At 37.5% G+C, this 22326-nt stretch overlaps 1 protein-coding gene across 1 annotated transcript in view; it reads left to right on the plus strand.

Moving 5' to 3' along the window:
- NDUFAF2 (NADH:ubiquinone oxidoreductase complex assembly factor 2) overlaps nucleotides 1–22326 on the plus strand; it is a 180389-nt gene that overhangs the window by 91740 nt on the left and 66323 nt on the right. The window contains exon 2 of the mRNA XM_021077006.1: nucleotides 16978–17067. Coding sequence (XP_020932665.1) covers nucleotides 16978–17067 — 90 coding nt within the window. The remainder of the gene's footprint in view (nucleotides 1–16977; nucleotides 17068–22326) is intronic.

Here is a 22326-nt window from a genome sequence, read left to right on the forward strand (position 1 = left end):
ATACTAGTCAGATTTGTAACCTATTCCCGTCATGGTTCAGCAGAAACAAATCCAACTGGGAACCATGAGATTGTGGGTTCAATCCCTGGCCTTGTAGCTCGGTGGGTTAAGGATCTGACGTTACTGTGGCTGTGGTGTAGGCCGACAGCTACAGCTCCGATTAGACTCCTAGCCTGGGACCCTCCATATGCTGCGGGTGCAGCCCTAAAAAGACAAAAAAAAAAAAAAAAAAGACCTTGAACTTATCTCTCATGATTCAAACAATTCAAATGTAATCTTAGCAGAATCACCTGATGTTAGTTTTTTGTGTTACTTCTTTAAATGCTCAAATTCTCAACGTAAATATACTTTATGCATTGAAGATAGAATTGTAGACTGTTAGATGAAGGAAATACTTCAAGATTCTGATTTCTTAGATAGCAATCAAAACCTGAAATGGCTGCTTCGCTTTCAGCTCTTCAGAGTGAACACATTATTACATGGACTAAATAGTATGAATCTGTTGTTGGAATTTTTCTCTTTTTCCTTTTTTTCTTTTTGCTTTCTAGGGTAGCACTGCAGCATATGGAAGTTCCCAGGCTAGGGGTCCAATTGGAGCTGCAGCTGCCAGTCTGTGCCACAGCCAGAGCAACGCAGGATCTGAGCTGCATCTGTGACCTAGAGCTCGAGGCAACACCAGATCCTTAACCCACTGAATCAGGCCAGGGATCAAACCCACATCCTCATGGATACTGGTCTGGTTTGTTACTGGTGAGCCATGACAGGAGCTCCTGGAAGTTTTCTTTTTAAGGATTACCTCCTTTTGGGTGTTGGGGAGGCAAGTATAATTACAGCTGCATGTCTTCTGAGGACTGAAAATTCCTTGCAGTTTGGAAAATAAATGATTTTTTACTTAATGTTCAAATATTTTTTATTTATTTCTAAAAACAGCTATTTTCAATGTTTGATTTCCATGGTAATGGAAAGGAAGTAAATGAAGTAAAATGCTAGACATTTCTAAGACTTGTGTGCTTGATATGGGACTAGAACCTGAAAACCTATTTAACTTTTGGCTATGAATCTTTCTAGATTATTGTAACAGACTTCAAAATAAATTTGTTAGTTGAATAACATTTTTGGAACTTGAAATTTTTATTTGCATATAATATCACTATAGAACTTTAAAAAATAAACAATGAAGAAGACTATATTTTTCATATGGAAAGCACAGACACAAATTTGCAGTAGGGTCATCTTCTTGAATTGTAATGTTCTTTTTAAAAATTAAAGAAATTAGTTTTATTGAAGTGTAGTTGATCTACAATGTTAATTTCTTCTGTACAACAAAATGATTCAGCCATACATATATACATATCCTTTTCCATTTTATCATGGAACACTAAGTAGCTTTCCCTGCGCTATACAGCAGGTCCCTATTGATCATCCCTTCCATGTAAATTGTGATGTTCTTTATATGTACTTCCAGAACTAAATTTTACAAATTTTATTTATGGCTTTTAAAAAATTAGTGAAATTGCATTTAAACAAAAGAATATTGGTGTGCTGTAAACTTGCCACAGAATGTTTGCACTTATACAAGAAATAGGTCCTGGTTGGTATTTTTCTGCTGCCGTTCTGGGTATAGTTGAAGACCTTTCAGCATTTGGGTCTTGAAAAGTTAAACCACTATATAAGTTATTTTAGAATAACCAAGCACTTTTATATAATTTTGGATTTTCTAAGAAGAAACAGATTCCTTATGGGAAAGAATAGGAAAGTATGGAGAAGATAATAAGATTTAAGATAATACATTGAACTAGTTGGCAGTTTTAAAAATTCTGAAAGCTTATCTGGAAGGCCTCTTTAATTGCTTTAAAAAAAAATATTACCTGCTGAGACCTGCTGAGATAGTCTTCCATGCTCACATAAATATATGTAGAATATGTCAAATTATAGAATCATCACATTTTCAAGGAGGAAATACCTCATTTGATCATTATGGGAAAATAATAGCTTATGATGGTTATGAATAAAATGTTAGTTTTTAATTGGATATCTGTAATAATACCATGTGCAAACTTTGTAAATGCTAATTTTAAAATCTTAAATGGAAAATGCTTATGCTTGAGAGTCTGAAAAGTCCTTAGGTGCAAATACTGGCTATATTACTTAGCTATGTATTTTTGGATATGCTAATCACCCTATGCCTCTTTTTCCTAATCTGTGAAAGATTGTTTTTAAAGATGAGAGATAATATATGAAAGACACCTAAACATTGCCTGGAACATAGCAGGCGCTTAGTAAATGGAGGCTACATCTGAGTAACTTCAGTCAAATTATGCTTTAAGTCGTATGTAAAAATGGCTTTCAGTGTAAGAATTCTTGTTTTAGTACTTTAATTGATGTTTTAAAAAAAATTTACAATACTGCAGAATAACAAGGTTTTAAGTCCCCAAATCTAATATATGTAGTGTGGTTTTTGGTTTTCAGTAGCCCTCGCTTTCATATATTATGCATTGACACTTCTAAGCTTCCTTTCGTATGCAAAGTTCAGCCTTTCATACATCACCACACTAACTGATTTACAATTATAACCTAATTTTCACTGATCCCTGCCACTAGGGTAAAGGGCCAGACATCAGACAGGCAAAAAGGTCTTAAATTGGCCATTCTACCTACTTCATTACCATTCCTCCAAGCCAGGGGTTGATGTCAGGCATCAAAGGCCTGAATCTTGCTTGTTTCTAAGGGAATAGTGATCTCAGAAATGTGTTGTTTTACTCAGACAATCTCTCTTTCCAAGCCCAAGTCACCTCCAAATTCCGTTCATCATTCCTTGCGGTGTCCCACCAGTTAGAAATATTGGGCTGGAAGTAAAAAGCTGGTTGAAAACCCTAACCAAGATTACATGTGCTTGTGGGTCACAACTAATATAGGCTTCCACCTTTAATTTGGTACCGATGGAAGAAAATTCCTTCTCCACTGTGGTAGATATTTTGTAGTTACACTGCTTCAAATAATTTTTTTTATTATGGATTCTTCCATTTCTTTTATTAGTTCTGTCATTTTTGTTTCATGTAATTTTGTTTTTAATTTTTTAATTGTAGTTATTTTACAATGTTCTGTCAATTTCTGCTGTACAGCAAAGTGGCCCAGTCAAACATACGTGTATACACACACACACACACACACACACACATTCTTTTTCTCACATTATCCTCTGTCATGTTCCGTCATAAGTGATCAGATATAGTTCCTTGTGCTATATAGCAGGACTTCATAGCTTACCCACTCCAAATGAAATAGTTTGCATATACTAACTCCAATCTCCCACTCCATCCCACTCCCTCCTTGCTTGGCAACCACAAATGTGTTCTCTATGTCCATTAATTTGTTTCTTTTCTGTAGTTAGGTTCATTTGTGCCATATATTAGATCCCAGATCTAAATGACATCATGTGGTATTTATCTTTCTCTTTCTGACTTACTTCACTTTGTATGAGAGTCTCTAGTTCCATCCCTGTTGCTGAAAATGGAATTAGTTTGGTTTTCTTTTATGACTAAATAGTATTCCATTGTGTGTATGTACCAGATCTTCTTAATCCATTCAGGTGTCAATGGACATTTAGGTTGTTTCCAAGTCTTGGCTGTTGTAAATAGTGCTGCAGTGAACATAGGGGTGCATGTATCTTTTTCAGTGAAAGCTTTGTCCAGATATATGCCCAGGAGTGGGATTGCTGGATCATATGGTATTTCTATGTTTAGTTTTCTGAGGTACCTCCATACAGTTTCCCATAGTGGTTATGCCAGTTTATATTCCCACCAACAGTGTAGGAGGGTTCCCTTTTCTCCACACCCTCTCCAGCATTTGTTATTTGTAGACTTAGTAATGATGGCCATTCTGACCAATGTATGGTGGTACCTCATGATAGTTTTGATTTGCATTTCTCTAATAATTAGTGTCATTGAGCATTTTTTCTTGTACCTGTTGGCCATCTATATGTCCTCTTTGGAGAAATGTCTGTTCAGGTCTTCTGCCCATTTTTCAATTGGGTCGTCTTTTTGCGTTTGAGTTGTATGAGTTGTTTGTATATTTTGGAGATTAGGCTCTTGTCAGTTGCATCATTTGAAACTATTTTCTCCCAATCCGTATGTTGTCTTTTTTTTTTTCCCCCCTATGGTTTCCTTTGCTGTGCAAAATCTTTTAAGTTAGATTAGGTCCCATTGGTTTATTTTTGTTTTTATTTCTATAGCTTTGGGAGACTGACCTTAGAAAACATTTGTCCAGTTGATGTCAGAGAATGTTTTGCCTACGTTCTCTTCTAAGGGTTTTATGGTGTTGTGCCTTATTTTCAAGGCTTTAAGCCATTTTAAGTTTATTTTTGTGCATGGTGTAAGGGTATGTTCTAGTATCATTCATTTACATGCAGCTGTCCAGTTTTCCCAGCACAAACTGCTGAAAAAACTGTCTTTTTCCCATTTTATATCCTTTGTTGAAGGACCTAGGTGTCTGGGCTTATTTCTGGTTTCTCTATTCTGTTCCATTGGTCTGTATGTCTGTTTTGGTACCAGTGTCACACGGTGTGTATTACTGTAGCGTTGTAACATTGTCTGAAGTGTGGGAGAGTTATGTCTCCTCCTTGATTTTTGTTCCTCAGGATTGCTTTGGCAATTCGGGATTTTTTATGGTTACATATAAATTTTTGATTGTTCTAGTTCTGTGAAAAATATCATGGGTAATTTGATAGGGATTGCATTGAATCTGTAGATTGCTTTGGATAGTATGACCATTTTAACAATATTAATTCTTCCAATCCAGGAGCATGGAATATCTTTCCATTTCTTTGAATCCTGTTTAATTTCCTTGATTAATGTTTTACAGTTTTCAACATATAAGTCTTTGACCTCCTTGGTTAGGTTTATTCCTAGGTATTTAATATGGGGTGTGCGATTTTAAAAGGTATTGTGGTTGCCTGATGGGAGGGGGAGGGAGTGGGAGGGATCGGGAGCTTGGGCTTATCAGACACAACCTAGAATAGATTTATAAGGAGATCCTGCTGAATAGCATTGAGAACTATGTCTAGATACTCATGTCGCAACAGAAGAAAGGGTGGGGGAAAAAACTGTAACTGCAATGTATACATCTAAGGATGACCTGACCCCCTTGCTGTACAGTGGGAAAATAATAATAAAATAAATAAATAAATAAATAAGAATAAAAAATAAAAATAAAAAAAATAAAAGGTATTGTATTTTTGTATTCCTTTTCTAATATTTCATTGTTAGTATACAGAAATGCAACTGATACCTGAATTTTAATCTTGTATCCTGCTACTTTGCTGATCAAGTAGTTTTTGGGTTGAGTCCTTAGGGTTTTCTATAAGTAGTATCATGTCATCTGAGTACAGTGACAATTTTACCTCTTCTCTTCCAGTTTGGATACCTTTTATTTCTTTTGTTTGTCTAATTGCTATGGCTAGGACTTCCAATACTATGTAGAATAAAAGTGGTGAGAGTAGGCATCCTTGTCTGGTCCCAGATTTTAGCTGGAATGCTTTCAGCTTTTCTCCATTCAGTATTATATTGGCTGTGGATTTGTCATAAATGGCTTTGATTATGTTAAGATATGTTCCCTTTATACCCACTTTGGTAAAAGTTTTTATCATGAATGGATTTTGTCAGATGCTTTTTCTGCATATATTGAGATGATCATGCAGTTTTTGACTTTTCTTTTGTTAATGTGGTATATGACATTGATTGATTTGCATATGTTGAACCATCCTTGTGAACTTGGGATGAATCCCACTTGGTCATGGTATATGATTCTTTTTTTTTTTTTTTTTTTGTCTTTTTGCCTTTTCTTGAGCCACTCCCACGGCATATGGAGGTTCCCAGGCTAGGGGTCGAATCGGAGCAGTAGCCACCGGCCTACGCCAGAGCCACAGCAACGTGGGATCCAAGCCGCGTCTGCGACCCACACCACAGCTCACGGCAACACTGGATCCTTAACCCACTGAGCAAGGCCAGGGATCGAACCCGCAACCTCATGGTTCCCAGTCAGATTCGTTAACCACTGTGCCACGACAGGAACTCCAGTGTATGATATTTTTTATATGTTGTCGGATTCAGTTGGCTAAAATTTTCTTGAGAATTTTTGAGTCTACATTCATCAAAGATATTGACTTATAATTTTCCTTTTTTGGTAGTATCTTTGTCTGGTTTTGGTATTAGGGTGATGGTGGCATCATAGAATGTCTTTGGGAATGTTTCCTCTTCTTCAACCTTTTGCAAAAGCTTAAGGAAGAGGGGTACAAGTTCCTCTTTGTGTGTTTGGTAGAATTCGCCTGTGAAGCCATCAGGTCCTGGACTTTTGTTTGTAGGGAGTGTTTTTATTACATATTCAATTTCATTTCTAGTGATCAGTCTGTTCAGTTGATCTGTTTCTTCTTGATTCAGTTTTGGCGGGCTGTAAGTCTCTAGAAAGTTGTACATTTTTCTAGGTTGTCAAATTGTTGGCATATAATTGTTTATAGTATTCTCTAATGGTTTTTTGTATTTCTGCAGTATCTGTGGAGATTTCTCCTTTTTTCATTTCTTATTTTGTTTGAGTTCTTTCTCTCTCTCCTTGGTGATTCTGGCCAAAGGTTTGTCAATTTTGTTTACCCTTTCAAAAACCAGCTCTTGGTTTTGTTGATTTTTTTTTGTATTGTTTTTTGAATCTCTATTTTATTGATTTCCTCTCTGATCTTTATGATTTCCTTCCTTCTGCTAACTTTAGGCTTTGCTTTCTCTTCTTTATCTCATTCTTTTAGGTGGTAGGTTAAGTTGTCAATTTGAGATTTCTCTTCTCTTTTGAGGAAGGCCTGTATTGCTATGAAGTTCCTCCTAAACACACTTTTGCGGCATCCCATAGATTTTGAATGGTTGTGTTTTCTTAATGATTTGTTTTGAGGCATTTTTTAATTTCCTTTTTGATTTCCTCATTGACCCATTGGTTTTTTTAGTAGTATGTTGTTTAGTCCATTCTATGTTTTTGGTTTTTTTCTCATTTCTTTTTCCGTGGTTGATTTCTAGTTTCATGCCATTGTGGTCAGAGAAGATAGTTGAAATAATTTCTATACTCTTAAATTTGTTGAGGTTAGTTTTATGCTCCAGTATGTGGTCAGTCTTTGAGAATGTTCCATATGCATTTGAAAAGAATGTATATTCAGATTTTTTTTGGATGTAATTTCCTAAATATATCAAGTCCAACTTTTCTTTTGTGTCATTTAGGATCACTATCGCCTTATTGATTTTCTGTCTAGAGGCTCTGTCCATTGATGTGAGTGGGGTGTTAAAATCTCCTATTATTATTTTGTTCCCATAAATTTCTCCTTTTATGTCTGCTGGTATTTGTTGTATGTATTTGGGTGCTCCTATATTAGAGGTATATATATTGATGATTGTAATATCCTCTTCTTGAATAGACCCTTTTGTCATTAAATAATGTCCTTCTTTGTCTTTCTTTATGGCCTTTGTTTTAAAGTCTATCTTGTCTGATATGAGTATTGCAACTCCTGCTTTCCTGCCTTTTCCATTCACATAAAATATTTTTCCATCCCCTCACTTGCCATTTATGTAGGTCCTCTGCCTTAAGTTGAGTATCTTGTAGAAAGCATATTGTAGGCTTCTGGTTTTTGTTTGTTTGTTTGTTCTTTAATCCAGTCTGTCACTCTCTCTTTTGATTGGAGTGTTCATTCCATTGACATTTAAGGTAATTATTGATTGATATGTCTTTATTGCCATTTTAGACCTTGTTTTTCCAGTTGATTCTGTGTTTCTCCTTTGTTCCTTTTGTTTTTTTGTTTTTTGTTTTTTTTTTTTTTTTGGTTGGATGATTTCCTTTTATTTTATGCTTTTGTCCTCTTCTTTTTAGTTTTTATGATATTGTTTGGTTTTGATTTGTGGTTGCCCTGTTTTTCAAGTATGTTAACCCCTTCCTGTATCTGCTTGCTTTAGCCTGATAGTCATATAGGCTCAAACACATTTTAAAAAGACTCTAGACTTCCATTTTATGATTTTGATGTCCATTTTTACCTTCTTCATGTTTATCCTTTTGCTGTTCCTTGTGTTTATCATTGCTTTCACAACAGTTTTTTATTTCCTTTTAGATCTGTATATTGGCTTATTTAAGTTATTACTTTCCAGTTGTGATTTTCTCCATTCTGTTTCTTCTTACTTCTTTTTTATTTAGAGGAGCCCTTTCAGTATTTCTTTTAGAATGGGTATAGTATTGTTCTTCTCTTTTAGTTTTTGTTTACTGGAGCAATTCTTTATTTCTCCTTCTATTTTAAACCATATTCTTGATGAGTAGAGTATTCTTGGCTGTGGGTTTTCCTTTTTAGAACCTTGAATATATCTTGCCACTCTCTTCTGGCCTGTAGTGTTTCTGTAGAGAAGTCAGCTGATAGCCTTATGGGAGTTCACTTAATAATTAACTTTGTTTTTCTCTTGCTGCCTTTATAATTCCCTCCTTATCTTTACCTTTTTTATTGTAATATGTCTTAGTATGTTGGTCTGTTTGGGTTCCACTTGTTTGGGGCCCTCTGTGCTTCCTGTATCTTGATATCTGTTTCCTTTAGATTTGCAAAGTTTTCAGCTATAATTTCTTCAAATATATTTTCAATCCCCTTTTTCTTCTTCTGGAATCCCTATTATGCGTATATTGGCCCACTTTATATTATCCCATAGATCTCTTATATTGCGTTTATGTTTTTTTATTTGATTTTCTGTCTGCTGTCGTGATTGGGTGATTTCCATTATTCTCTCTTCCAAGTCACTAATTTGTTCCTGTGCTTTATTCATTATTCATTATTCAGTGTCTTTAGCTCAGCTTGCATCTCTGCAAATGAATTTTCTAATTTTTCTTGGCTCCGCCTTATATTTTCTAGTTCCTTTCTTAACTAATCTGTATTACTGTTCATATCCACTCTTAATTCCTTTGTATTCACCTTAATTCCTTCAGTATTTTCACTCTCTCCTTTTTTTTTTTTTTTTTTTTTTTTTTTTTTTGTCTTTTTGCCATTTCTTGGGCCGCTCCCTTGGCATGTGGAGATTCCCAGGCTAGAGGTCGAATCGGAGCTGTAGCTGCCAGCCTACGCCAGAGTCACAGCAAAGTCGGATCTGAGCTGAGACTGTGACCTACACCACAGCTCATGGCAATGCGGGATCACTAACCCACTGAGCAAGGCCAGGGATCGAACCTGCAACCTCATGGTTCCTAGTCGGATTCGTTAACCACTGAGCCATGACAGGAACTCCCGCTCTTTCCTTTTTAAACTCAGTGTCTGTTAGACTGCAGGGGTGGGTTTCATCGATTGCTGCTTTGGGTGAATTCTCCTGTTCTTTTAAGTGGGAATGATTCCTGAGCTTCTTCATTTTGCTTATATTTTTCTTATTCTGTGAGTTTAGGGGAAACAACTGCTATAGTCTTTGAGAGATATTTGTATGTGGGAGCACCCCTGGGTATTTTGTGAAGCCCTACTCTTTATTTTTGGTATGAGGGCTGCTTTTGGTTTGAATGCTTGCTGGCCTTTTCCTCAGTGTGTGCAGAGTTTTATCCTCTTGGTAAGGTGCTACGCATACTTCCAGGAATATGGAGGTAGTGGGCAGGGCTAGTAGCCAGTGCCTGATTGCTGGACCCTTGACAGTTTCAAGGACCCATGGAAAGTGGTGCAGGCTGCCCCTAGTCGCAGGTCCCTGGGAAGTGGCAGTGACCCTCAGGTAGGTGTAGGAGGAGCCCAGAGTATTTGGCAGTGGCAGCAGCAGGGCATGTGCATTCCCAGGGGAGTGAGAGCCACAACAGGTGGTGCTTGATTGCAGTTCCCTCCTCTTTGCTGACCACTGAGTTGACTGGGGCTGCAGGTGGTGCCTCTTCACGGACCCCTAGTGGCAGTGGGCCACACCCACCTCTGCAATCTGAGATGACTGTGGTGGTTTGCCCCCACCACTTGTAGACAACACAAGATGTGCCCTATCATGCTTAGCCTGCAGAGAAGATGCTGCCACCTGTAGCTTGTAAAGAGGTGTCTGTAGCCTGCACAAGATGTCCATATGGTCCTCACCATCTATAGCCCCACCTTCTTAGAACCCCACTTGTGTGCAGAGAAAGATATTCCTATTGTGGTCCACCCTTCATCCTCTTGCCTTTCCCAGAAATGGCACCTTGCTTCTGCTTTGGGTCCAGACCTCATCCTTCCTGGTTCCCTTGGCCATGGTGCTCCACTCCCCAGCCCTTGGCACACTGCTGTCTTCACACAGTCAGCCCTAATCCTCTCCCTGGGATCTCTAGATCCTGAGTCTTAGTGCCCAGCCCTCTTCTGAGAGTCTCAAGCTGTGGTGTCCAGAGACAGTGGTACTAATGGTCTGTGCAGCTCTTGCTGCCTTGCCCTCCTCAGTCCAGCTGCTGTACTTTTTGCTGAAGCTTTGAGGTCCCTTCATCTCAGCTGATCTCCCCATCAGTTAGCTGGCTTCCCAGGGTGTGGGTTCCTTTCCTCTTTCACAGCTCCCTCTTGGGAGTGCTAGTCCTATCCTAGTTCCTTTTTTCTCTTTCTTTTTTTCCCCTTTTGTTATGCCTAGTTATTTGGAGGGTTTCTTGCCCTTTAGGGGGGTTTAAGTTATCTGCCAGAGTTCAGTAGATGTTTTGTGTGAATCATTCTACAAGTAGGTGGAATTTTTTTTTTTTGATGTGTTTATGGGAGAAGGTCTTACTCCTTACATCTTACTCCTCTGCCATCTTGATCCTGACCCAGTGCTTCAAAATTTAAAGATTAAAGGCTTCTTAAATATCCGCCCTGGCCTGTATAGATGGATTAGGAAAGAAACGGTGTCTTTCCAGGGAAGCAGAGATGTCTGAGTCAGCTGTTTCACTCATCTGGACCATTGGTGTCACCTGCCTCAAACTGGCACCTGTATTACTCATCTATAAGTCACTAAGACTGCAGGAAGGCATTATTTGTAGGTATCAAATTAGAAATTTTATTGTTTCTAACCCAGTCATCCTTTTACTATGTAGGTCTTAACTCAGCTTTCAAATGTGTAATAACACTCTGCATATAGAGGAAAAGGAAATTATTTCCAAATAAAAACAAAGGACAAAATCCCATTCCATTAATAATTCTTACCAGAACCATTCCTTAGCCTGATGGTTACAAAATGATGATTTTCCAGCTCCGGCACTTGTTGCATGTTGACTCCTCAGCACTGTGGTAAGCAAGGGCCCTTTTATCTCAGTGTATTTATTAATCCATCTATTTATCTATACATTTTGGTGGTTTGGCTTTATGGAATCTTTTTTTTCCCCCATGGTATATTATTCTTAAGCATTATGATCTCAGGTTCCGGTTCCCTTTAAATTCTTCAGTTATTGAAAGAGCTATGTTTATGAGATCTGTGTTAATATTTGTCATATTAAAGCTAAAACAGAATTTTTAAAGTTTTTATTAATTCATTACAAATAACCCTAGTAGGAGTTCCTGTTGTGGCTCAGTGGAGACGGATTTGACTAGGAGCAAGGAGGTTACAGTTTTGATCCCTGGCCTTGCTCAGTGGGTTAAGGATCTGGTGTTGCTGTGAGCTGTGGTGTAGGTTGCAGATACGGCTCAGATCTGGTATTGCTGTGGCTGTGGTGTAGGCTAGCAGCTGTAGCTCTGGTTAGACCCCTAGACTGGGAATCTCCACATGCCACAGGTGTGGCCCTAAAAAGCAAAAAAAAAAAAAAAAAAAAAAAAACCCTAATAAATCCATTGCATATTCTCATAAAGAGTGTATTTTTGGAGTTCATGCCATGGCTCAATCTTATTGTGGTGGCTGAGATTCCTGCAAAAGCACGCATTCAAACTCTGACCCAGTGCAGTGGGTTAAAGGATCTGGCATTGCCACAGCTCTGAGTCTCAGCTGCGGCTAAGATTCAGTCCCTGACCCAGGCACTTTCATAAGCTACAGGTGTGGCCATAAAATACATGTATATCAGAGATAACTATTCTTTTCAAAAACAGAAACATTTAGGGAAAAGCTTTGCTTTGCTTTACAAACCTCCCTAATATGTGGCTGGATTTTTCATATCTATTTCCTCATTCAGTATGTTACTGTATTATGTATATGTAACTTCTGGAAGACTCCATTATACATTCATGAAAAAAATCAAAGCGAAAGGGGCAAATTGTATCTCAGTATTATTAAAATAGGTTTGCTTCACTGATACCTTAAAAGAGTGTTTGTAGAGCTTCCTATCACACTTTGAAAATTGCTGGTCTGCAATTCCTGGATTATTTTGGTGCTCAAATTATCCTGGACTTAGCTGATATCAGCCCCTTTAAGCTGGCCCCTACTATCATTATTATTATTTTGAGAATGCTCTTGTTTTCTGGCACAGCAAGATGTTCCAGGCTTATCTTGAACTCATCTGGCCCTAGGCCTGGAATCTGCCATTTTTCTGACGAATCCTGGTTTCTTTTGGTAGATAACAGCATAGAGACCAAAACTGGGATTCGAGGACTCATTATTACCATTAGGGTCTTTGCTTCTAGGCTTTTCCTGCAAATAGAACCAGGAATATATACATGTATGCATGGAAATACATATACCTGTGTACAAATACATGTCTATCTTATTTATCATAAGTAATTGATATCTCCATTTTCAGTCTGACCCATATTGTTCTTCTTTGCCTTTCCCCATTGCATATGTGTATGTCCTTCCTCAGTGAGAACCCTGGTTTCCAATAACATTAACATGTTCACTTATTTGCTGAATCCTATAATATATCTAAAATAATTTCAGAGTTGCTGTCACCTACACTACTACAGAAAACAAACAAACGAAAGTTCAGGATGTATTTTCAGTTGTTTTCCTGCCTAGGAAATAGGCAGATACCATGTTCATAAGTTACCTGATACATAGTTCTTTTCTTTCCCATTCAGTGTGGTTATATTATTAGTCTGAAATAAAGTTGGGTTTATTTGTTTCAGTTTACTCTCATTTCCTTTTTTACTTCCATGTTGATTCAATTTTATTTTTTGAATATATAAAAGATTAACATGCTTTCATATTTATTCAGAAGTATTTACTCAGACAAGTACCACTGCCTTCCCACTTCTAAGATCTCTGCCCTCTTCTTTCAAACTTAAGATTGTTGCATATAACACAGAATTTTATTAAATGAAGGGTAAACACAATCCAAGCGAGACTTTGATGTTCATCAGCCATTTCACATCCACAGGAATTTCTTACTGGTATGTTGGTTCCTATGTCCTGCCTCACAATATGTGTTACTGGGCCTATCTCTGTGGACCAGTGTGATTTCTAAAATGCAGTCTATAAGATGACTTCAGGGGATATAAAGACAACTCATCACCCTTTTAAGGCATATACCTATTTTATGTATATTTGAACACAATATACAACTAGTATATTAAGTCAGTGCCTTCATGGGTTTTTTAAGGGTAAGGTAAAAGTGAATACTGAAGGAAAATAGCAAATGAAATTAAAGAAAAATACCAGAAATATAATACTCTGTAAAGTGTGACAAAAATTTCGAAGCTGACACTTGAATGACTAAAGTTTAGGACTCTCTTCTCTGGCTCCTCTTTCTCATGTCTGTGTCCAGGGTTCTTTTTTTTTTTTTTTTTTTTGACTGCACTGGAAGCATATTGAATTCCTGAGCCATAGCTAGGGCAATGCTGTATCTTTAACTCACACTGTGCTGGGCTGAGGGTCAAACCTGTGCCTCAGTAGCAACCTGAGCCACCACAGAGACAACACAGGGTCCTTAAGCCATTGTGTCACAGCAGAAACTCCATCTGTCCAGGATTCTCATACTCTATATACTGTTTTTATACTCTTATACTCCAGAACCCAGTAGAACAGATGAAATCCATTTTTTACCTAAACCTGTCATATACCTGCTACCTGGGTATCTTGCCTTTTTCTCTTCTTTCTACTAAATGGATTCCATATTTTTTTAAACAAAGGAATAGGAAATCTGCTGTTCTCGTAGATCAGTTAGCTCAATGGCAGCTAGCTTTAAATTTTTTTAAGTTTTGGAAATAGTATTGTTACTTACACAGTCTTTAAATCCCTATGCCATTGATGATTTTGATCTACCTGAATTCATACTTTTGACTGTTTTATTAAATCTAATACTGTTTAATATTAAGTAAAATAATTACACATTATTTTGCATAATGCTCATTGAGTATACCACTGTCAATTGTTTATTATTATATTAGGACTTATTAAACCTATTCATATATTAGATTACATGTTTTTGTTATTAAGTTAATTTTTAAATGTAAATTAGATCCTAAAATTTTGACTCTTGAACAAGTACTTACATTTGTTCTATTTACTAGATGGAAATTTTTGTTTTGCTATAAGTAGGATCGTCATTACAACTCTTGTATGAAAGCATCTTAAAATAAATGTGTACAATTTGTGCATAATTTCTTACTCAGTTGGAGGCATAAGTTTTATTCCCAATTAATAAAAATTGTATGATTAGCATTTATTTCAGAGAATGAAATAGTCTTAAAACAATTTATTTGGGAGAGGAAAGCCCATATCTGATTACACAGAATTTATTCAGTAAACTAATGACCTTATTTTATATTGCTAAAGATGTGTACTTGTATTTTATAAACCTTTGGTGTCATCATTTTTTAAACAAAGGTTTTTTTTTTCAGCAATTATCAGTGACTAACTCATGAATTTATTTCCTCTCCTCCCATCTACATGCAAATAGGTATGACTTAATTTTTAAAACTCTTTGGATACCCTAAATAAAGTTTATAGACTTGAGGATAGGAGTAAAAAGTTAACTTTTATATCACAGACATATAGATATACTTATTTGTAGTATATATGCATTTAGTGGTGCTGCTGGGAATGGTACACCTTTGTTCCTCTCTCTTGTGTTAAACTTTACTGATATACACTTAAAAGCTTATAGAACACACATGTACTTTTTTTTTTTCTTTTTAGGGCCACAGCCACGGCATATGGAGGTTTCCAGGCTAGGGGTCAAATCAGAGCTACAACTGCTGGCCTACACCACAGCCACACAGAATCTGAGCCACATCTGCGACTGACATCGAAGCTCATAGGAATGCCGGATCCTTAACCCACTGAACAAAGCCAGGGATCAAACCTGGGTCCTCATGGATGCTAGTTAGATTTGTTTCTGCTAAGTCATGATGGGAACTCCACATGTACTTTTAAAAGCCCATCTGTTTGCATTTTATAATTTATTTATTTATTTAATTAATTTTTTGTCTTTTTAGGGCTGCTCCCACGGCATATGGAAGTTACCAAGCTAGGGGTTGAATCAAGGCTGTAGCTGCTTGCCTATGCCACAGCCATGGCAATGCAGGATCTGAGCTGCGTCTGCAACCTACACCACAGCTCACGGCAATGCTGGATCCTTAACCCACTGAGCAAGGCCAGCGATCAAACCGGTGTCCTCATGGATACCAGTTGGGTTCATTACTGCTGAACCACAACAGGAACTCCTGCATTTGTATTTTAGATGATAGTTTTCTATAATTATTATTGCTAAAAAGACATACCTACATCCTGGTATTTAGATAAGGATTGTATGAAGACGCAGATATTTTGACTCTTCCCAACATTTGAAAATTGCCATGTAAACATACTTTTAGTAAATTTAGTTTATGCTAAATTTATGGCAACTCTTGTTATTATGCTGTGTTTAAATGTGTGTATATAAATAGCATTTGAGTAAAAATATACATATATATGTTGAACCTCTAATGCAAGAGCAATATAGCTATCCTTATTATAGGTTGCTTTTGTTGACTTCTTATCCCTACAACCTAAGGACTTTATTGCTAATTCTTTGTCTTATTGTATGTTTATTGGATAAGATAAAACTTGAATGGAGTTCCCATCGTGGCTCAGTGGAAACGAATCTGACTAGTGTCCATGAGGATGTGGGTTTCGTCCATGGCCTTGCTCATTGGGTTGGGGATCTGGTGTTGCTGTGAGCTGTGATGTAGGCCAGAGATGCAGCTCAGATCCTCTGTTGCTGTGGCTGTGGTGTAGGGTGGCAGCTGCAGCTCGAATGATTTGACCCGTAGCCTGGTAACTTCTCTATGCCGAAGGTACGGCCCTAAAAAAACAACAACAAAAAAAAAAACAGTGCTGCTATGAACATGGGGGTGCATATATCTTTTCAAATTAAGAGGTTTTTTTTTTTTGTCTTTTTAGGGCCATACCTGTGGCATATGGAGGTTCTCAGAGCAGGGGTTGAATCAGAGTTGTAGCTGCTGGCCTACACCACAGCCACAGCAATGCAAGATCCAAGCTGCATCTGCAGCCTTCACCACAGCTCATGGCAATGCCGGATTCTTAACCCACTGAGCAAGGCTAGGGATCAAACCCATGTCCTCACAGATATTAGTTGGGTTCGTTAACCACTGAGCCATAACGGGAACTCCAAATTAAGGGTTTTCATCTTTTCCAGATATATTCCCAGCAGTAGAATTACTGTATCATATGATAACTCTGTTTCTAGTTTTTTTAAGGAACGTCTATACTGTTTTCCATAGTGAGGCCATGAATATTGATTCACTTGGGCAGTAGCAACAGTCTCTGGAACCTCTAATATATATACTTGCAAGAGTTTGAAGGAGTTAAACACTGTTGTTTATCAGAATTTTTTAAAATTGGCCTGCAAATTAATTGGTTTCTCTTTTTGTACACAGAATCCAGATTTATTCTACAAAATTAATTTTGTATGCTATGGTAGGAAATCTAACATTTCTGAAGTAGTTCAAAAACTGCTTTTTCTAATATATCTAATTCTAAATGGAATTTATTCTTTTTCCTGTTAATTCTCTTATCATATGTAGAGGTGCGCGATATCCAAAGAGAAAATATTTCTTCTAGTAACTATTGTGTCATGGGTTCATTTAAAAACATAATAATCACTTTTGTTTTATAGGACAAACTGTTCGAGAGAAAAGAATTGTAGAAGCATCAAATAAAAGAGAAATAGACTATGAAGTAGGGGATATCCCAGCAGAATGGGAAGGTAAGTTTCTGCTTTTAGTGATATCTTCTGGAAGGCAAATTGTATATATACAAAATCAAGAACATACATAATTTCATGTTTATTCTCTTTGCAAAAACTTCTACAATCTAAATGCATGAAAGGCTTTTTAAACTTTGCATTTCTTTGAAAGTTGTAAAGGTGCCACATTTTAGTAAGGGAACATGTGTATACTGAAAAGAACTATGATGCTTTAGCAGAGCTGGGCCTAGCATGAGGCAAACAAAAACTTAGATGCAGAATTGAAGGAGGAACTCACTTTGATGTGCTGGCCCTGAGCTTGCACAAGCTCAGGGTTTGAATTTCATTTCTGACACTATCTACCCATGTGAACATGGGAGAGTAACTCATACTTCTGAATGTTAGTTTCCTCTTTTATAAATGTTAGATAATACTAGCTTGGATATCATCTCACAATGACCTGGTTAGCTGACCCCCTGTTTAAACAAAGATGGATTTTTTTTTTTTTTTTTTTTTTTTTTTTTTGTCTTTTAGGGCCAGGGCTACACCTTTGGCATCTGGAGGTTCCCAGGCCAGGGATTGAATTGGAGCTATAGCTGCTGGCCTACACCACTGCCACAGCAACACGGGATCTGAGCTGCATCTGTGGCCTACACCACAGCTCACAGCAACGCCAGATCCTTAACCCAGTGAGCGAGGCCAGGGATCGAACTTGCATCCTCATGGATGCTAGTCAGATTTGTTCTCACTGAGACACAATGGGAATTCCAAAGGATAGACTCTTGATCCCTATGAGGACTTTGGAATTAAGGTAAAAGATAAAAGAAAGAGAAAATAGTAGCAGTCTTTCTATGTGGCTGGGATAGTAACATAGGAACTTAGTAGTGTGGGGGTGGCTTTCTTCAATGCATTGTCTAAACTTCCTTGCAGAAAAAGATGCTCTACTAAGAATGGAAACTGGTCTGCAAAGAGAAGTGCAGTTGACATTTGAACAACACAGGTTTGAAGCAGGTCCACTTATATGCAGGTTTTTTTCAGTTAGTGCACAAGCTGTACTTACTGTGGTTGGTTGGATCTGCAAATGTTGAACTGCAGATACAGAAGTCTGACTGTAAAGTTATAGGTGAATTTTTGACTGCAAGGCAGTCAGTGCCCCAAGCCTGTGTTGTTCAGGAGTGAACTCCATGTAGCAAGACAGTCAATATTTCCTGGGTTTTTAGCAGCTTTTCAGCTCCCAGTTCCATTGCTTTTTGAATGAAGTTCGGTTGAAAGTCTGCATTTGACTTCTAGGTGCCATCCCATATCTGTGTTATAAATTTCCCATTTTTGCTTACTGCCTCTTAGCCTAGTGCCTGGCACATAGGAAGGCACACAGTAAGTGCTCAGTAAGTGTATATTGAATACATGAAATCTAGCTTGAGTAACTTTTGTTATTTGCAACTAAAAAAACTTTAACTAAAATACCAATACTTTTATATTGCCTAACCTTTATCAAGTGTTTACCTGTATGTCTGGTATTATGCCTGCTTTACAATAATTATACTGTTTTAATCATCACAATAACCCTATGAGGAGGACACTGTAGTTACACCCATTGAATAGACAGGGAATCTAGCTTCTAGAATGATTAAATAAATTACCTGGGTAATACAGCTACACACTGTTTTTTCTTACTGCCTTAGTATACCCTTTGCTTCCTGGTGGGTATAAAATGATGCCTTATTTATAATAGCTATAGGCATTAAGTTATTTTTATGTCAACACGCGAGTGTAAATATTTCCCTGGAAATACCTTTTCCATTTTTCCTTATTAGCTATGAAAATGGTAGAACTATAAGAAAAGAATGTAACCAGAAACTTTTTGAAGAAATACAGAATATAAACCAGCAACTTCTGGGAGTAATTGAGCTTTCTTATTTTAACAGACTTTCCAATGTTATAAGCTACGTTTGCAATTCTCAAATAATTCTTACACTGTCTTATAATGAGCCTATTTTATCATTTTTTCCCAATAATAGTATATAATTAAAATGTTTATGGGGTAAATTAAGTTATAAATAAACAAATAGGTAATGACTCATTTTTCAGCCTTTGAGACTTTCAGAGAATTAGAATGAAGTTCTAATGCTTTTTCTGGCTCTGTCCTGATCTAGTAATTCGGTTTAACTGTCTCGTGGGGCATACCCTTAAAACAAGTGTATCCACCAAACACCGAAACTAAAATTATTTTTGTATTGTTGCACATCAATTAAATGTAAAAAAAAAGAGAGAGAGAGAGAGAACTCTAAATCCTAAAAAAAGTGAAGTAAAATATAAATAAACTGTATACAGGAAGGAAAGAGAAAACACAGTATTTTCAGGTCCAGGTGAATATTATATTTGTCAATTATTAATAGCAGAGTATAGGTACAAGCTGTATCCCACCTCAATATGTATTAGACAGAGTGCCCTTTTATTCATTTATTTAGTAAACATCTATTGAGGACCTCTGAATTCATGGAAGTTTACATTCTGGTTTGAAGGTGGGAGGGTGGGAGGACAGTAAATCAGATAAATATATATATATAGTATGTTAATGGTCACAGAAAATAAAGCAGAGAAAGGAAATAGGGAGTGTTCGGGAGGGTTTTGCAGTTTTAAATAGCGTAAGGAAATGCCCTTCATTGCTTCTCGGCCTTTTGGCTAAGATCAAGTGTAGAAACGGCCTTGTTGAGAAGTTGACTTTTGAATAAAGGCAGAAGAAGGACCTGATCATGCAGATAAGAAGCAGAGGAGCATTCCTGGAGAGCAAGTGCAAAAGCCCTGAGGCAGGAGCATGCTCAGGTTTTTAAGGAACAGCACAGAAACCAGTGTGACTGGAGTAGAGTCAGAGGGAAAGTAATAGATGAGGTTAGTTAGAAAATAACAGGATGCCCAGTCTCATAGAGCTTTATAGGCCATTGTAAGGACTCTGGCTTTTAACTCTGAGATTGAAAGCCATTGGAAGGTTTTGAAAAGAAGAGTTGTATGCTCTGAGTTACATTGAATAGGGTCACGCTGGCTGCATAGAGACCAAGGGAGGCATAAACAAAACATGAAGACAGGACACTTTTGTAGTAATTCAGGCGAGGGCTAATAGTGGCTTGGACCAGAGGAGCAGTGGAAGTGGAAAGTGGTAGTTGGATTCTGGATCTCTTGTAAAAATAGAGCCAATGAGATTTGCCAATAGATTGTATGTGGAATGTGAGACAAAGAGAGCAGTCAGTGATGACTCTTAAATTTCTGGCCCTCACCTGAAAAAGTGGAGTTTCTGTTCATTGAGAGGGTTAAGACTGGGGAAGAGCAAATTATGGGGGAAAATGAGATCAATTTTGAAAATGTGAAATTTGAGATACCTATTAGACATCCAGGAAGAGATATTAAGTTGTATATAAGCCAAGAATTTAGTGGAAAAGTTTGGGCTGGAGATAGAACTTGAGAGTTGACAGTAAATAAATGATATTGAAAAGCCAGGTGACTTGAGATCACAAAGGAATTGTGTGTAAATAGAAAATGAGAAGTTCAAAGGCTGACCTCTAGCCTATTGCAAGGTTTAGAAACAATGAAGGCAAAAAAAGGAGCCACCAGAGAAGCAGGAGAAAAAAGAAAAAGTATGATGTGCTGGAAGCCAAATGTCAGGGAGGAAGAAGTGATCAACTAATCAAATGAGGACTGAGAATTAATTCTTTGAACAGAAAGTCAGTGATCTTGATAAAAATAGTTCTGTAGAGTGTTAGGAACAAAAGCCTGATAGAAAAAAGAATAGCAAGAAAGAATTTGGTGAGAATAAGTATAGGCAATGCTAATGAGGAGTTTACTTGTAACAGAAAGGAGAGTGTTGCGGCAGTACTTGGATGGGAAAATGGAGTCAGGAGGGGAATGTTATTGTGTTTTGTTTTGTTTGGTTTTTGTCTTTTGTCATTTTAGGGCTGCACCTGCGGCATATGGAGGTTCCCAGGCTAGGGGTCGAATTGGAGCTGTAGCAGAGCCACAGCAACACAGGATCTGAGCCACATCTGTGACCTACACCACAGCTCATGGCAACACCGGATCCTTAACTCACTGAGCGAGGCCAGGGATTGAACCTGCAACCTCATGGTTCCTAGTCAGATTCGTTTCCACCGCGCCACGACAGAAACTCCTGTTTTGTTTTAAAGATAGTAGAAGTAACTAAATTTTGTGATAGCAATGAGAAAGATCCCATCAAGAAGGAAGCGTTAATGATGCAGGAGAGAGAAAGACTTTGAGAAAGCAATATGGGGTAGCACACTTACGGAAAAATTAGCCTTTGACCTGAGCATGGAAACTTCATCAGGAGTAATAGCAGAAAAGTATAAAATCATAGATACAGGAAGATCAGTAAATGTGGTGGTGCTAACTTGTGTAATTCCCTTTTGGTTCTTCCAAATGAAGCACAGAGATGAAATAACTACCTAAGTACAAATAGCAACCTGTAGTCAAGATTCGAACTCAAATTATCTGTCTCCAGAGTCCTTACTCTTGATATTATTTTGTATTGCCTCCCTCATAATGACCTGGCGAATTCCTACTTGTGCATCAAGTTTTAAAGTCGACATGGAGTCCTTTGGAAGTCTTTTCTGACCCCACCCCACATCCCCTAGTGCTAAGCAGGGTTTTTTTTTGGTTTTGTTTTTCATCTCACTTTATGTCTCCACCAAGAATAACACAACACACTGTAGGATATTACCTGTTTACTCATCTACTTCCTCTTTCTGGGCTTGAAGATTCTTTAGTGTAGTCTCTTTACCTTGTTCATTGTTATATTCTCAGAGCCTAGCTCAATACAAAATAAATGGGACTCAATAAGTATTTGGTGAATGGCATTTTAAATTGAAAGTACATAAGGAAGAGACATTTTGGAGACATTGCTGACTTGCTGAAAATAGTCTATTTACAAAAGAAAAATAGCGGCTCAGCGGTTTAAGAACCCAACATGGTCTCCGTGAGGGTGTGGATTTGATCCTTGGCCTCACTCAGTGGGTTAAGGATCTAGCATTGTCTCAAGATCACAGGTGCAGCTCAGATCTGGTGTTGCTGTGGCTGTGGCCTAGGCCTGCAGCTGCAGCTCTGATTTGACTCCTAACCTGGGAAATTCTGTATGTCGCAGGTGCAGCCATAAAAACAAAAAACAAAAAAAAAAAGAGAGAGAGAGAGAGAAAAGACATAGAATAGCATACCAGAACAATTGGTTCCAAACATAAAGGACATTTAGACAAAGGTGGGAGATAATATAGTACTAGC

This window comes from Sus scrofa, chromosome 16 (genome assembly GCF_000003025.6).
Source record: "Sus scrofa isolate TJ Tabasco breed Duroc chromosome 16, Sscrofa11.1, whole genome shotgun sequence".
NCBI lineage: Eukaryota > Metazoa > Chordata > Mammalia > Artiodactyla > Suidae > Sus > Sus scrofa.